At 41.9% G+C, this 17,832-nt stretch overlaps 1 protein-coding gene across 3 annotated transcripts in view; it reads left to right on the top strand.

Moving 5' to 3' along the window:
• ABCC5 (ATP binding cassette subfamily C member 5) overlaps positions 1 to 17,832 on the top strand; it is an 83,330-nt gene that overhangs the window by 20,373 nt on the left and 45,125 nt on the right. For 2 of the 3 annotated variants that reach the window (XM_008070693.1, XM_021718862.1), the window contains exons 3-10: positions 5,089 to 5,246; positions 5,418 to 5,573; positions 6,234 to 6,381; positions 11,137 to 11,370; positions 11,517 to 11,690; positions 12,286 to 12,433; positions 15,225 to 15,373; positions 15,983 to 16,090. In XM_008070693.1, the coding sequence (XP_008068884.1) occupies positions 5,089 to 5,246; positions 5,418 to 5,573; positions 6,234 to 6,381; positions 11,137 to 11,370; positions 11,517 to 11,690; positions 12,286 to 12,433; positions 15,225 to 15,373; positions 15,983 to 16,090 (1,275 nt within the window). Of the gene's footprint in view, positions 1 to 5,088; positions 5,247 to 5,417; positions 5,574 to 6,233; positions 6,382 to 8,757; positions 8,833 to 9,237; positions 10,389 to 11,136; positions 11,371 to 11,516; positions 11,691 to 12,285; positions 12,434 to 15,224; positions 15,374 to 15,982; positions 16,091 to 17,832 lie in introns of those variants that run through there. The other variant, XM_021718863.1, reaches the window with a different exon arrangement.

Raw genomic sequence — 17,832 nt, 5'->3', positions numbered from 1 at the left:
GCTTTGAATTTGGTATTTTCCAATGTAGGAAACAACCTATTACCTGGAAGGTGATGGAAAATGACTTCATTATATATGGTCAAAGGAAAAAAACTCATGTAATCAGAGGATTTTTAAAAATTATTAAGTCTATTTACTGTTAGTAGGTTTTGGCAAAAACTGCCAATAGGCATTTTAGAGATGAAGAAAATGAAATTAATGTATTATATACACTAATTGGCATATTTTGATTCCCATCATCTGGAATAGTCTTACACATAGGAGGTGCTTGGTAAGTTATTTGTTGAAATAATTAATTTTTAAAAAGATGTTTCCTCTTGGTGTTAATATGTCATTCTCGTGTAAGCATACTAATTGATAGCATGCCAAGATTTCCTTTTCTGATGCATATCAAACATCAAAATATGTTTATAAGACTCTCCTAACTCTGACTGGGTGCCATGGCTCATGTCTGTAATCCTAGCACTTTGGGAGGCTGAGGTAGGAGGGTCACTTGTGGCCATGAGTTTGAGACCAGCCTGGGCAACGTAGCAAGACCCTGTCTCTACAAAAGTAAAAAAATAGCTGGCCATGGTGATGTGCGCCTGTAGTTCCATCAACTCAGGAGGCTAAGATGGGAGGATTTCTTGAACCCAGGAATTCAAGACTTCAGTAAGCTATGATCATGCCACTGCACTCCAGCCTGGGGGACAGAGTGAGACCCTGTCTCCAAAAAAAACAACCCAAACTCTTCTAACTCTCACCTGGAAAGGCAAAAGAACTAGAATAGCTCAAACAATTTTGAAAAGGAAAAATATAGTTGAAGGTATCATACTACCCTATTTTAAGACTTACTTTATAACTATAGTAATCAAGTAAGTCATATCAGTGAAGAGATAGACAGATAGATAAATGGAATTGAGTCCAGACTCACACAAGTATGGCCAACTTTTTGATGTAGGTTCAAAGCAATTTAATGTAGAAATGGTAGTTTTTTAAATAAAATGGTGTTAGAACAATTGAACCTCTATAGGCAAAAAAGAGAGACTCTTTCCTAGATATCACACTTTGTGCAAAAATTAACTCAAAATGAATCATAGATTTAAATATAAAATATAAAACTGTAAAGCTTTTAGAAGAAAATCTTCATGACCTAGGGTTAGATGAAGAATTCTTAGGCACAACACTAAAATCTGTGAAAGAAAAAAAATTGTTAAATTAGACTTCATCAAAATTACAAACTTTTGCTCTGTTAATGTCCCTATGAAGAGGATAAAAACATTTCATAAAATGGGATAAAACTTTGCAAATCACATCTGACAAAGAACTTGAATCCAGAATATATAAAGAACTTTCTAAACTCCACACTAGGAAAACAGTCCACTTAGAAAATGGGCAAAATACTTGAACAGACACTTCCCAAAAAACAATGTAGAGGTGATACATAAGTACAGAGGTTAAGCATCATTCACCATTAGGGTAGTGCAAATTAAAACCACAGCAAGTTACCATGCTACATCTATTGGAATGGCTAAAATAAAAAATAATGCCAGTACCCAGTGCTGGTGAGGATGTGGAGAAACTATCTCTCATACATTGCTAGTGGGAATATGAGATGGTACTATGGTAAAGTAATTTTGATGACAACTAATGTTTGAATTATAAATAACGTCAGGCTACCTTTATATACTTGTACTGTCAAAAGTCAATACGAGAAGTGAGATCTCCATTCCAATACAAATTTGTAGGATATATATTTTCTGAACTCAAATTATGGTTTCAGTGGTGTTTTCTAGACCTCAATGAAGTATGAAGGAGATTTTCATATTTCAGGATTCATTCATTTTGGAAATAGGTAGTGGCAGTTGTTGTACAACATTGTGAATGTAATGAATGGTTCTGAATTGTGTGCACTTAAAAATAGTTAAAATGGAAAATTTTAGTTATGTGTATTTTGTCACAGTAAAAACATCCATGTAACTGTGCACCCAACTTTCACTTGGAAATAATTAACAATGTAATGAAACATGGTAAAGGCCAATGTCAAAAGAAAAATCTAATAGAACTCTATAATGCCTTTCAAGAGATAAAATGCTCAATTAAAATAATATAATCATGGATTGATTTCAGTATTTGGCAGGACCTGTCTTTGTGAAGACATTTTCAAAGATGAAATTGTAAAATTTCATTGCACATCAGCATTAGCAGATGAAGATTTATAATCAGTTTTATGAAAAGGAAAACTATTTTAAACGTCAGTTAAGTGAAATGTTATTCCCCCATAAAAGAATTCCATTCTTCTCATTAATAGACCTGTATTAGAAAAAATTGTACTTGGTTATTCTTATTATTTGAATTTTGCCAATAAACATTTTGTGGAAATCTATTTTCTCTTCCAATAGGAGCACCTACACAATATCCTTGATTTTACCTCTTGGCCCTCAAAGTTTAAAATATTTACTATCTTGCCCTTTACAGAAAATGTCTGTCAACCCCTAGCTTAAAACATTTATTTTTCAATTTTCTTTTCTTTTCTTTTGTGTTTTGAGTCAGAGTCTCACTCTCTCACCCAGACTGGAATGCAGTGGCACGCTCACGGCCGCTGCAGCCTCAACCTGCTTGACTCAGGTGATCCTTCCACCTCAGCCTTCCTTCCAAGTAGCTGGAACTACAGGTGCATGCCCATGCCCAGCTAATTTTTTGATTTATTGTAGAGATGAGATCTCACCAAGTTGCTCAGGCTGGTCTTGAATCTGTAGGCTCAGGTAATCCTTTCACCTCAGCCTCCCAAAATGCTAGGATTATAGGCATGAGCCACCGTGCCCGGCTTCTCTTTTCTTTTCTTTTTTTTTTTTTTTTTTTGAGTTGGAGTCTCACTCTGTCGCCCAGACTGGAGTGCAGTGGTCGCTTCCGGCCACTGCAGCCTCAACCTGCTGGGCTCCAGCGATCCTTCCACCTCAGCCTTCCGAGTACCTGGAATTACAGGCATGCGCTACCACGCCCAGCTGATTTTTTGATTTATTGTAGAGATGAGGTCTCGCTGCCCAGGCGGGTCTTGAACCCGCGGGCTCAGGCAATCCACTCACCTCAGCCTCCCAAAGGCGCGGGATTACAGACTGAGCCACTGAGCCCGGCTCTCTTTTCTTTTCTAATCTATTATTTTACAGTGATCAAAAATTCACCCTACACTCTGCTTTAGTTGCATCCCAGAGATTTTGATGTATTACAATTTCTTACCATTTAGCTTAAAATATTTTCTAGTTTCCACTTGATGTCTCCTTTAACTTACACTATTTGGAAGTATTTGTGTAACTTCTGAACATTTGGAAAGTTTCTTATTATCTTTGTTACTGATCTCTAATTAAATTGCAAAGTGGTCGGAGTACATACCCTGTGTGATATCAGTGTTTTGAGATTTGTTGAGGCAAAGCATATAGTCCATTTTGGCAGATATGCAACGTGTCCTTGAAGTGGTATTCTTTTGCTCTTTTGTCTTCTTCTGAAGCTCTGGATACCCAAATAAGGTTGGTCTCTGTAACATTTTGTTCCTGTTCTGTACAGGAACAGTTTCTGCTCACTTTAGTAAGTGTGCTTGTATTTTTAGCATATCTTCTTTTTCAACCCAAGAGCTACCCCCCCCCACTGTGGTTATATGCAACTTAAAGGTAAGAAAAATCTTTGTTATGTACTTGAGTCTCAGCAATCCTCAGTTCATTAAGTGCTGTAGTCCCTAGCCATTAAATAAGTGTTCACCTTATCCATAAGGACTTCACATAAGAGTGAATTCTTTTCTTGATATTGACTCTTTTGTCACGTTGTGCTATTATTCTCCTTGACACCTGGTCTGCCTTGCTTTTGACAAAAGGAAAGGAGTATCCTTTCTTGACACCAAGCAGTTATCTTATCTGAACATACATAACTATGCTGTGAACTACAGCTATTGTTTGATCTGCCCAGGAGTCCAGGTGACCCCTGTGCACAAATTCTACCCTTTCGGTTCTGTTAATATTTGAGTTGCCTCTGTTCTTTGTGGGGGAGAGGTGATAGATAAAAATAGACTGCTTTGTGTGAGTAAGGCTTGGTGTGTTAGGTATTGTATCTCTTAACTTTTTCTTGTTCTGGGAAATCTATTCTTTTTCACTATTAATTCCACAACAATTGCTGGAAATATTTGATAATGTGAGTTTCACTGCTCAAAAACAAAAGGATGATAAGGAAATCGAGCAAAGTGAAGCTTCTACTTCTGCAAGGAAAGCACAAACGTTGAGTTACTTGTAGAGTAAATGGGGACCGACGTGTCTAGAGTCTTAGTCCACCTTCTTCTGCTGCTGTCAGACTTTGAACTGCATGTACTTCCATTAATTTAATTAATTAACATTTATAAACTGTACAGTAAATATGTGTAGCTTTATACTTCATCTTGTGAGATCCTCTGCTATGTGCGTATTGGAGCTCTTCAGCTATGCAGCCAGGGTGAGAAGCCATGTTCTCCTCTCCCTATTACTGATGAGAGAGAGAAGGCGTGTGTGTATCCTGCCTCTTTCTACATGACAGTGCTGTTTTATTGGGGGCTGGTAGACATTTTTGTCATAGAAAATGGGCAATAGAATTTTATAGTTAGTGAAATAATTGACTCAGGTCATATTAAAAATAGAAGATAGGATATTTGGCAATAAAAGTATAAATTTTGGAATGTATAGCCAAATAGTGAACCTAATGTAACCTATGGACTTGAGTTGACAAATGAATCAGTGTTGGCTCATCACTTGTGACCGATACTTTTGGAAGACATTATAATATGGAAAACAGGTGGGGAGAAGATGTGGGGGAATGAGGAGGGATATGGCAAAACTCTGTGCAGTCTACTCAGCTTTTCTATAAACCTAAAGGTGATCCAAAAAAAAAAAGTTAGGTCAAAAATTTTAAATATCTACCTCAATGTTCCTTCATGGATTCATATCATGTAAAGTTAGTGTTTATCCTCCTGGCCCTTGAGATTTCTCGGTTAGGATGAAGCCAGTTTGCAATTCGAGCTGTTATGTCAGTCAGATGTACCTCTCACCTGTCTGTGCACTGTGCTCTAGCCTCTCTCCCTATCTGTTGGAACAGTTGGAATGCCAAGATGCCTTGGAAACAGCAGCCCGAGCCGAGGGCCTTTCTCTGGATGTGTCTATGCATTCTCAGCTCAGAATCCTGGATGAGGAACACCCCAAGGGAAAGTACCATCATGGCTTGAGCGCTCTGAAGCCCATCCGGACCACTTCCAAGTAAGAGGCCCTATGGTTAATGATCAGTGAAGCATCAAAAGCACTCTTAAAAATCTGGGCTAAGATTACACTAGTTGGGGAGAGCTGTTTTTAGTCAGGAGCTCTGTTTGCTTAACAGCTGGCCTCCTGGTGTGTGTTGACAGTTTTATGGTTACTGTTTTCTCTCCTTAGACACCAGCACCCAGTGGACAATGCTGGGCTCTTCTCCTATATGACTTTTTCGTGGCTTTCTCCTCTGGCCCGGGTGGCCCACAAGAAGGGGGAGCTCTTAATGGAGGATGTGTGGTCCTTATCCAAGTACGAGTCTTCTGATGTGAACTGCAGAAGGTAGGCGTCTCTGGTCTGCCCTTGTCTCCCCCATGCCGGGTGGGTAGGGCCTGAGCTAGAAGTGTGAAGTCCACAGCTCTGTGTCCTTTAAAGAGCGAGTGTGTCCTGTGGAGGGTGGGTGGCCTGGGGGTGCCTTTCTCTTTGCTCTTTTGCTTTATCTCCTATTTCACCTTTGATCCTGTTTTAACCACGGGCTTTCTCTCTCTCTCTCAGCCCCGCTTCTCTTCCTGAGTCTGCAGGGGGATTATGTTGCTGCCTTGTGACAGAATACATTTTTATGGTAGCCGATTGTCATAATTAAAATCTAGTTTACAGCTTTACATTTTGCCACAGGAATGTTCAGAAAGGGTTGGGAACCCTTGAGAAAGGAATTTCTTATTCATAAGCAAATTTCATTCAAGGATCATTTTTCTGGGTGGAAAGAAGGGCTTTTGCTCTCATCATTTTCTGTGTTCTGAGAGGCTTCTCCATAGGGTACATATGTAGTTCCCCAGGAAGGGTATTTGTTATCCAGAAGGTAAAGACCATGCACATAATTTAAAAGGAAAGACTTGTGTGAGTGGTGGCAAAGCCTGGAGACAAAAAGTGATGGCAAGAGGGAAGCTAGGTGTGCCTTTTCACATGGGCAGATGTGTAACGAGGACATGTGCCCTTGTTAAGACTAGAGAGACTGTGGCAAGAAGAGCTGAATGAAGTTGGGCCAGACGCTGCTTCCCTGCGAAGGGTTGTGTGGATCTTCTGCCGCACCAGGCTCATCCTGTGCATCGTGTGCCTGATGATCACGCAGCTGGCTGGCTTCAGTGGACCAGTAAGTTCTAACCATCCTTTCTGACAGTCTCCAGGGGCCCGGCCATGGCCAGCGCTAACACTCTTGTTCTGTTGCAGGGGTTGTGCTCAGCTTTGGGCTAGGTAGCAGCCTTAGAGACGCCTCCGTGTCTGTGGAACGGGGGTTGATGGGTTGTTGAGTGAATGGTGGCCTGTCAACCGCTGAAGGGATGAGGAGGCAGTGTTGCCAGAGAAGAAATGGAACTGGCTTGCTTTCCTGGGGCAGGGGTGAAACGCCCGATTCCAGTTCTGCGCAGGCCTGTGCTTCTCGATTGTGTGTTGACATGAAATGACAGTCTTGGTCCAGGAGGATGTATCTGGCGAAGCTGTGAGTGGGCAAGAGCACAGTGTGTGGCATGGGCCGGGGAGCCAGTACTGGTGACATACCGAGTGCCCGGAGGCAGAGTTATCACGCGTTTGGTGGGTCTGTGGCAAACGAACCCTGAGGAGACGAGAGCGCTGTCATTTTTAGAGTCTGACCTGGAGTCCATTTCAGTCTGGTGTCTGGTGTGGACCGTGTGGCAAGCGTTGGGGTGGCAATCATGGCTTTCCCTAGTCTGTACTGAAGCAGAGTAGATAAGGGAGCCTTTGACGTTCACACTGTTTTCTGGGCACCTGTTTCTTCCACCTGCTGTGCTGCCTTGCACTTGAGACTTTGATTAAATCTATTCTCTACATATTTGCCTTGAGGCACTGAAGCAGTAGTACTGCTTATACTGTGCATTTTCCATGTGTGGATAAGCTGAAGGTTCATGGTTCTGGTAAGTATGTGCCCAAGTTGCATGGTGATTAGGTAAAACTAATTTGCAGTTTGGTTTTTTTGTTTTGTTTGATGCCTCTTTTCTGAAGCAGAGAACACTGCTTTTCTGGTATTGGGTTTCTGTATCAATTGACCAACTAACATACCTTTTGTGTAAGTTTTTATTAAGAAGGACCATGTCACTGAAATGTTAGGTTATTATTGAACAAAATGGCAAACATTTTCATAGAGCCCCCAAGAAGAGCTTCTGTCATTGTTTCACTACAGGGCTGGTGGCTGCTCTGATCTGTCATAGAATTCTTTTATCGGGGTAGCACTGTATGCAGGCTTTCTTAATAAAGCGATAATGGACTTTCTCGATTCCATTTGGCCAATGCAAGAACTCCATTGGCTCCCCTCTAAAAAAAATTTCATGGGTTGTTGGGACTTTAATTTTTCTTTTTTTGTGTGTGGAAAAAAATTACCTATGCATGTTCAGCTTGGTGGCTTTACAGTCACTCCCTTGAGCCTCTGTATATTCCTTAATCTCTCTTTGGTGGTACAGCACACTGGGATACTAATCTCTAGTAAATTCACCTAGAGGCCAGGGAAAGCCGAGAGCCTTCCTTTAACAGGACACAGCAGCATGCTTTTCTTCTCGCTGCCTCTTTGGGGAGAAGCCTCGTAAGGCCAGTGTAATTTCTTGGGATTCTGTCCTAGAATAACTGAGAAAACAATAGACCCATCTGTAGTCTTTTTTACTGATCAAAAGATTTAAAAGTATAAACTGGGCAAACTACTTTTTCAGAAACTCCAATTTGAAAGCATGTCTTTTTTATTGGAAATTGAAGAAGCATGCTCGTTTTGAAATTGGTACCAGCACTGAGCAAACCTCCTGTCAGTGGACTTGAATCCTTTTGAGAAAGATCCATTTCAGATTTTTGCAAATTTTCTAATCTGAGATGATTTTCAAACTAGTTTAATCTGTTCTTATTACAGAAACCTACCTAAGAACAGACTCCCCAAACATGGGCTCCCTAAATATGGCATCATAATTTCTTGTCCCCCCTCAGGTCTCCCTGAACCTTGGTAGCCATACACAGAACAAATGCGACACAATCAAGTTGTTGTGTTTTGTTTTGTTTTCAACTGCTGGCCATCTGATGCTGACATTTATGCATCAAGATGATCCAGGGTTTCAGTGATGCCAGTGAACCAGTGCTGTGTACAGGGAGCCCAGGGGACACGATAATGGTAATGGAGTACCAGAATCTATGATGTGGTCCGGACCCAGGATGAGTAACCAAATTGCTAAATTTACAGAGAGGTTTCTTGGATTAAGACAGTGTTAACAAACCAGGCCTGACCTATGATCTGTGTGTAAAGAATTAGCATCCGCCCTGGAGATCTGCAAGAGAAGGCTACCTCCTGCAGGCCATCTCTTGGTGAATGCTAACTTGCTCAAGGGCCTTTTGGGGAAAGGGCAGTGTAAAGCCTTTAGAGAGGTAAGTTTCCCACCCTTCCAACCTCTCTCCAGCTGCAGCTTGCTTGGTGCTGTCAGGATCTGGATTTGGGGGGAGTCTCTCTGTAGTGGAACCAGTGACAGAAGCTGTTCTTTAGAATTTTCAGGATGGCTGTATTCTGCGGTCAGAATGAGAGAGTCAAGCTGGGCAGAATCTCTCGCCAAGAGTTCAGGTAAGGTAATGTTTATTCACTGGGAATGCCTTCCACAGCCAGACAGCTATGCTGACAGTCTCAAGTTTTCTTCCCGTTTGTTAAGATTTAAATGATAAATTTGTAACTTTTTAAAAACTAAATTTTGGTTGGCTTTTCATAAAAACTTTTTTTTTTCTTCCATACAAAATGGTTTAAAATGTCATTGCTTTTTAAAAACCCTATGTGTTGGAAATTCTTTAATCTGCTGTTTCCTCTTTTTCCCCCCCTTTGAAAGTTTTGCATAGTGTAAACATTCATTATGTCTTTTACCTTCCCTGCTCCTCCCCTCTGGGAGGGGCTGATGCTATTACCCGGTGCTGAAAAATAGCACTCTAAAGGTATGGGAAGAAAGGAACCCAAAACAACAACCTGCTGTCCTTTCAGCCTTCCTTTGGAGACTGCTCCATCAGTGCCGAGGTGTGTGGGAACATGCTTCACTGCACCGCCATCTTACTGAGTTGCTTCACGTGAGGAAAAGGGGGCTTTGACCCTGTGACTCAGTTCTGCATTTTGGATTGCATACTGGAAAAGAAGCCAATCTTCTTGCTAGTAAACCAACAACCCAGCTGTATGCAGTGGTGACCCAAGCACTGGATATAAAAATCTGAGGGAGGAGGGGAGAGGTGGAATATGGTAGTTCTTGGAATCTGAAATCTCCTATTGGATCAGGTTATTTACTGGGACTTGACATAAATCTGATTGGCGGGGATCTCCTAGGATCTAGTGGACATCTGGTATTCATTTACTGTCAGGAAAAACAAAACTACCAGTTAACCCAGAGAGCATCTGGGTTCTGGATTTCAGTGTTAGCTACCTCAGGACCATTGTGTCTGGCCTCCATTTTTGTCTATCATTCAGCTCTGGCTTACAGCTGCGGTAACCTTCCTATGAAGAACCTGGGTAGAGGGACAGATGGGTTCTGAGTTAATTTTTTTTTCTTCCTTTAGGGTGGGGGATTGGTTTGGCTTTCTTTTATTGCGGTTTGTTTTGTTTTTGTCAAAAATCGATTTTTAGCTACAAGGACTTGAAAAGACTCAGAAGGATGCCACCAGTTTTTCCTTGAGGCCTAGAATTTTGTATTCTGTCCTGAGCAGAAGTAATTCCTCACAGCTTAGAGCATCAACAACACCAGCGATTTTGAGCAGAGCACTTCTTTGGGGGAGTTTTCAGTTTTGTTTTGTTTTTTAATTCTCTCTCCTTAGCAGCCAGGTCTTTATTCCTAGAGAATCTACCCCGTTGCAGAATCGTTGCAACTTCAGGAGCCCTAACTGCTTAAGTGCCGTCAGCCTGGCGTACTACCTCGGACTCTGGAAACAGATATCGATTCTATTCTGTATTTCCACTGTGTGTAGTTTAAATGACAGGCGGAGGCCAGATGACCTGTTAGATGGCTAGCCCTGTATAACTCGACTCTGTATGTTGCCATTGTATGTTACTGCAATGCTCCTCCTGCTGTACAGTGTTTGTGAGATGCTCTTTGAAGATGGTACTCTTATATTTTTTCTCATTTTCAATAAAAGTGCGTTACCTCCCACTTGCTGGTATTTAATACTGTTGCTGAATGTGCCTTGTGTGAGTGTGTGCTCCGGCGTTGCAGGACCTCAGCTGGAGGTGGCACTCGGTGGTTCTTGGGGGCTGGCTGCCTTCCCTCTGCAGGTGGTGTTAGACATATGCTACCTGAGGTAACATGTTTTTGTTTTTGGGAGGGAGTCGGGAGTGGGGTGGGCCTGTGGGAGGGTCTTTGGCTTTTTGATAGTCTGCTCTGTTTGCTCTCTTCTGTACTATTAAACTGCTGATGTTTATTTTCAGGAATGTTTTGCAAATGCCCTTCTCACTCTTCCCCAGTACAACTGTAGGTACACTGTTCCTTTTTATCAAATAAGCACGTTTGAAACGATCCCCCCAAAAGGTCTTAATTTCATTTAAAGAAATATATCCATGTGTGGAGATACTGGAATAAGGTCAAAGCTATACTTTTGAGTGACCACGTGTTTAGAGTTAATTTCAGCTCATGGACAGGTTTATGTTACATTAGAAAGAGTAAATGCTATTGATGGTGTCCTAAAGGAAGAAAGTTTCAAATGAGACCTACCTCCTGCAAAATGCCCTGAGTAAGTCACCGCAGGCAGGTTGAATGTTTGGTCCTCCAAGAAGGTATTCCTTGTTTTGCACACTGATCACTGAACAGTGGAGCTGCCTACTCTTTCTAACTTAACATAAAACTGCGGCATTGTGTGTGGGTGCAGTGGGGGTGTTGACAGTAGTGTGTGTTTCTCCCTGTAGGCCTTCATGGTGAAACAACTCTTGGAGTACACCCAGGCAACAGAGTCTAACCTGCAGTACAGCTTGCTGTTAGTCCTGGGCCTCCTCCTGACAGAAATTGTGCGGTCTTGGTCGCTTGCACTGACTTGGGCATTGAATTACCGAACTGGTGTCCGCTTGCGGGGGGCCATCCTAACGATGGCATTTAAGAAGATCCTTAAGTTAAAGAACATTAAAGAGAAGTCTTTGGGTGAGGTGAGTGAGGGGTATCTGCTTCACAGCAGGTGGCAACTTCCCAGCTTGAACTTCTTTCCTCTGGGGCCCTGCCTTGCTTTCTGTCCTCCTGAGACAAATGGCCCATGTCCTTGCAGGATTCGCTCACTACTCTTTGTGTTTTGTAGCTCATCAACATTTGCTCCAACGACGGGCAGAGGATGTTTGAGGCAGCTGCTGTTGGCAGCTTGTTGGCTGGAGGACCCGTTGTTGCCATCTTAGGCATGATTTATAATGTAATTATTCTGGGACCAACAGGCTTCCTGGGATCAGCTGTTTTTATCCTCTTTTATCCAGCAATGGTAAGTAAGACTCCTTACTGTGCCTTGGCAGCTTCTGCTTAGAAGGTGAATTATTTCCATTGGGTTACAGTGAGATCACTGAGGTGTCACATCTCTGATGGGAAATTTCCTCAAAGCAAGTAAAGTTTGTAGTCAGATAGTACTCAGTCCTTATGAGCAGACTTTTTTGACTTGAGAGGAAGTAAAGTATTACTTACATAAAGGCAATGACTCCTAACAACACTAAAAAAGAGAGAGTCTGAGGGAAGGAGACGCCAGCAGGTCAACCTGCCCCATGTAACACAGGAGAGTTTGTGTTACTCCATCTGAAATTGGTGCTAACTGATACAGCACTCCTCTTTCTCCTTCGGCAGCTCTCAATATCTGTGATCTTTATGAGGACAAGTATCTATTTGTCTTCATGGCCTTACAAAGAGATAAGAATTCAATAATATTTGATCATAATTCAATAGATCACTTTTATTAAAAAACAGTACAACTACATGAAATCTGGCCTGTCCCAGCAGACAGGAGTATATGCTCATTTTATTTGAAATGAGGCAGTTCTCAGATTTGAATGAGCTTTGATTTCATGTGGCCTCACTTTTCCTTTCAGATGTTTGCATCACGGCTCACTGCATATTTCAGGAGAAAATGCGTGGCTGCCACAGATGACCGTGTCCAGAAGATGAATGAAGTTCTTACCTACATTAAATTCATTAAAATGTATGCCTGGGTCAAAGCATTTTCCCAAAGTGTTCAAAGTGAGTTTAAAAATTTCATCTGTGAATGTGGCAGAAGGACTTGGGGTTCTTTGGGTCTGAGTATTCACACAATTTGTTTCCTGAGCACATTAGGTCCTAGGACTCCCAATGTCACTAGATCATAATATCACAGAATCTTTGTGTTCATAAGGGATCTCAGAGATCTGAACCCATAACCTCATCTCACAGATGAGGAAATAACACAGCTAGTTAGGAATCATTCAGTTTCAAAGCCCCCGTGTATATTCTCAACCCATGATTTTCCCAGCCTGGCCATGAGGCTGTCACAGAAGGCTGTCAAATGGCTGCTGAGAGCTCCACCTTTGCCTCTCCCCTGTGGTTGCAAATATACCTATGGTTGCAAATGCAGTTGTGTGTCCCTGAGGGGGGAGCTGGGAGCCAGGATGGCTGGACTCTGGTCCTAGCTCTGCCACTCACTGGCTCTTTAAAAAAAAAAAAAAAAATTATAAAAAATTAAATAACTAATAATAAATTAATTGTTAAGAAATAAATATAATTAAATACTTGATTGAGCCACAAAGTCTCAGCTCCTGGCCCCACCCTGATCTATAAATGTAATGCAGGCATAAGCTGTCAAATATGTGAGTGCTGTAAAGCCAGGAGGAGTAATGAGCACAGATGGGCATTCCAAAAGATCTCAACAAAAGTTGGAAGGATAAGCCTTCAAACGGGTGAAAGTTAAGAAGGGTGTATTTTAAGGCACTTTTGCGTTTAAAAACAAACATGCACACAGGTACTTAATTTAAGTAAATAAGATATGGGCTGTGAATGAACCAGAACCTCATAGGGAGTTGAGTCCAATGCTGTTAAACAGTTAATGCTGTTCTTGGTGGAACAGAAATGCAGTGTTAGATCGCGGCGGATTTTTTTTTTTTTTTTTTGAGGTGGAGCCTCACTCTTGTCACCCAGGCTGGAGTGTAGCAGCGTGCTCACCACCTCATAAAGTGCTGGGATTATAGACATGAGCCACTGCATCCCACCTGGCAACTGCTTTGGTGTCATTGATTAAACCTTCAGGAACATTGTGTCCAGTTCTGGACTCTGTACTTTACTTATGAAGGCTGTTAAGCAAGCAGCATCTAGAGTAGGTGACTGACCATGCAAAAATGCCCGACAGTGGATCAGACTGCCTTGTTAAGTAGTGAGTTTGTATCCATTAGAATGGAGTAAATGGATTCCGAATGGACATTTGCCAGCAGGATGATGGCAGGATGGCTGCTGATGGTCCCCTCTGGCTCTTCGATTCTATAGTTTTATGATCTCCCTTCTGAGATTCCACTCATCCTTCTGCCCTTGACTGGTATCTTTATCTGTGTGTGTTAATTGGAGAAGAGTGTTCTTGCTCATTATAGACATGGCTAAGGTATATGATACATGTTAAGGCAATGAGTTCAGTGTTTTTATGTGACTTACAAACTAGCTCTAAAGATAGTTCACAATGCCTTGGGAAGTGTTAATACCTTTAAGGTCAGTGTATAACCTCTCAGAAGAATTACTTTTATATTTAAAAATACCTCACCATAGCCTCGGCAACATAGTGAGACCTTGTCTTTAAGAAAAACGAACCAGGTGTGGTGATGCATGCTTGAAGTCTTAGCTACTTGGGAGACTGAGATGATAGGATCGCCTGAGCCCAGGAATTCGAGGCTGCCATGAGCTATGATCGTACCACTGCAGTCCTGCCTGGGAGACAGAGAGGACCCTGTCTAAATAAAAATAAAATAAAAAACCCTTACCATTTTATTGTTCTACTTCCTACTCCATGGTCTTTAGTACTCTGTGGTTGCTATGTTAATAAGGGTGTCAGTTTTACATATATTTAAGAACAATCATTCTGCCTATAGAAATTATTTCACTCATTGTCTTCTAATCATTCTTACTGCTTTTTTGTACGGAAGCTTCTCTGCCACTGCCAGCATACAGCAGGCACTCTAGGAAATTTTAATCCCTTTTATATTCTCCAGTGCTATTTTATAGTCTTTCCAATAATACCTTAGGCAAAATAATCAACAACAACCAGGTAAGCACACAAAACTGCCAATTGTAGATAACGATTGATGGTTCATTCCTTCTAAACCTAAGAAACTTACAAGAAGAATCAGAAACAGTCAAAAGATGATCATTGTACTCATATGTGGTGACTGCTTTCTGTTAGATTCATTCCTGTGATTCATTTGATCCATTTCAAACTTTAGGCTTATGTACCTGTTTGTGTGTGTGTGTGTGTGTGTGTGTGTGTGTTTTTTGAGTTGGAGTCTCACTCTGTCACCCAGGCTGGAGTACAGTGGCATGCTCATGGCCACTGCAGCATGACCTACTGGGCTCAGGCAATCCTTCCACCTCAGCCTTCAGGTAGCTGGAACTACAGGCATGTGCCACCACATCTGGCTGATTTTTGGAGTTATTTTAGAGATGAGGTCTTGCCATGTTGCTCAGGCTGACCTCGAACCTGTGGGCTCAGGCAATCCTCTCGCCTCTACTTCACAAAGTGCTAGGATTACAGACTTGAGCCACTGCGCCTGGCCAGTCAATCCCTTTCTTATCGTAATATGATAATAGTTCAAGGTTGGTTTAGGAGTGAGAAAACATGTATGTACCAGTTTTAATGGTAGATTTGATAGTCACATTGGCCTAGTGTTTGCATTGTAGGCGTTAAAGTGTCATTTTAAGACCTACATGTGGCTGAAGACCTACAAAGTTTGGTGATAGAGGAACATATCTCAAGGTTTCTTTTAACTTGCTTTGAAACTGCCTTGCTTTTTACTCATAGAAATCCGAGAAGAGGAGCGTCGGATATTGGAAAAGGCCGGGTACTTTCAGAGCATCACTGTCGGTGTGGCTCCTATTGTGGTGGTGATAGCCAGTGTGGTGACATTCTCGGTTCACATGACCCTGGGCTTCGATTTGACAGCAGCACAGGTCAGCGAGTCCTCAGGGGTGGGGAATCATTTAGAAATACCACGTATGGAGATGCTTTGGTCTTCTTGTTCCTGGACTTGGAGGTTCCTCCAAGATTTAAAAGACATTTTTCATTCATGTGATTAAGCTGAGAAGTGAAAGAGTGGTGAACCAGCCCTTGGGCACAAAGAGGAAGGGGCCAATGCTAAAGGGAAATGTTGGAGTTGTTTTTGGTCAATATGTTTGGGTTGAATTCTGAAAATACAGATATCCTATGGTTCCAATTTACTGAGAATTTTAATTAAAAGTCTCAAAAACCTAACTTCTAAAAAATGGGCCGGGCATGGTAGCACGCACCTCTAGTTTCAGCTACTTGGAAGGCTAAGGCGGAAGGATTGCTGGAACCCAGCGGATCGACGCTGGGGTGGCCATGAGCGTGCCACTGCACTCCAGCTTGGGTGACGGCGTGAGACTCCAACTCAAAATAAATAAATAAATAAAAATGGAACTGACTTAGTAACATTTGATAGTCATGTTGCAGCCTCCCAGCACCTGAAAGGAGATTGATGATGTCCTGTTTCATTAGTTGTATAGCTGACTCAGGCTTAGTTTCTTGTCTTCTGTTTTCAGGCATTCACCGTGGTGACTGTCTTCAATTCCATGACTTTTGCTTTGAAAGTAACACCATTCTCAGTAAAGTCCCTCTCAGAAGCCTCAGTGGCTGTCGACAGATTTAAGGTAAGTAGTCCCTTCCCCTCCCCCATTTCAGAATCCATTCTGGCACAACTAATTGCTGCCAAGGGGCCATATAGCCTGGCCGCACTTGGCTTGGGCTTGCCTCTGGCCTTTTGGCAAGTTGGTAAGATGGGGGACAGTGGAGGAAAGTAAATTAAGGAATGAGACTAGTCACCTTTTTAAAAATTAATGTGAATTTTTACCTTTTGTGGATGGCCAGGTTCTGGGCTCCCAGGATTTCAACGTTCCCCTTTAGCACTAGCCCCTTCCTCCTGGGTCTGACATGGACATGTCGGAACTCACTGGGCCTTGAAGTGATTTAAACATAGAAGACCAGCACTGTCAGGTGACCTTCAGGTTTTCCTCCCCTTGATCTTTGCTGCTGTCATTTGGATTCATTGACATGCTAAGTCCTTTTTGCTGCTTTCTTTTGCCTGCCCTGTGTTGCCACTCATGATACAGAGAATGTAGTGACATGGAAAAGTTGTAAAATAGATCATGTTGAGAAGTGCAGTTAAGTATCAGCTGCTTGTCTTGCAAGTGGTTAGTTGAGAGTATGTTGGCTGTGTTCTTTGTGCCTTCAGAATAATACAAATACATCATACAAGAGGAAGCATATTTGGGAGGGTGGAGAGATAGATATTTGAAAGTGATTAACACTTTTATTTATTTATTTATTTATTTTTAAAGGAGCACTGTGTGGGGGTGGAATTCCTTGATAACGCCGCTGTGTAGATTAGCTCCTGGGCTCCAGCTTGTCTTTCTTGGCCAGTGAGACCAACATGAAGACAGTACTGGTGATAGGAAGGCATGAAGTTCAGATAGTTGAGGAAGAATATCATTGTCTTAGAGGTTCAGGTGAAAACAAATAGGGTTTTTCACTTAAGAAGAACAGAGAATAGCGTCACGGGATTGATCCATGTTCTACTTGTTTACACTTAACCAAGGTGAATTTTATTTGATCCAGAAAGCTAGTCCTCAAGAATGTATCTCCACCCCAGCCTGGCTGCTAGAAGGCCAAGAGCCAGAGTCATGAAAAGAAATAGTCTAATGGTAATCAGAGTTTTGTTTGCTTAACACCCGTCCAGCAATGGAAGAGACCAAATGTTTGACCATGAATTCTCCCCCATTTCTCTACCCTTGTTAGTGAATGGATTTGGTGCCATTTTCGATGAAGACATAGGGTGTATAGTGTAGGCTTACCCTGCCTTGTTTTTTGAGAACTCTTACCTTTTTACTCATTAGTAAGGACTTGCATGAGCAGATGGCTTTTCATATTATAGATCCCTCTATCCAGGAAGCTTCAGAGTTAATACTAGAAGCACCATCACCCACAGCTGTGTTCTTTACCTCATGAGACTTCAGTCCCCTTCTATCTTATTTATCCTGACAGTCTTTTTCTTCTTCTTTTTAAAAATTAGATGCTTGGCCCAAGATAACAAGTGTTTATTGCTTAATCCCTCCCCACCTCTAAGCTGCTTCTTCCTTATTATCTTCAGGTGCTTATTAATTAGAGTTACATTGACTTCATTAGGGTTTGGGGGAGCTGTTTTTTAGATGAAAGGCAGCTGTTTATTATTAATGTTTCCGAGTACATTAGAGACAATCTGCCTCAATCCTGGGAAATTGTTTAAGGTAGCCTTTTAAAAACAAGAACAAACCTATTCCTGAGATTCTGTCTGCCCCAAAAGCAGCTGCTCGCTCCTTATTTTCTAGCCATGGACAAGAGGGTAACAAGGATGGGA

The sequence above is a fragment of the Carlito syrichta genome, unplaced genomic scaffold (assembly GCF_000164805.1).
Source record: "Carlito syrichta isolate Samal-C Ts95f unplaced genomic scaffold, Tarsius_syrichta-2.0.1 Scaffold313936, whole genome shotgun sequence".
Classification (NCBI taxonomy): Eukaryota; Metazoa; Chordata; class Mammalia; order Primates; family Tarsiidae; genus Carlito; species Carlito syrichta.
Note: the sequence above shows the minus strand (reverse complement) of the source record. Positions and strands in the feature narration are given on the sequence as shown.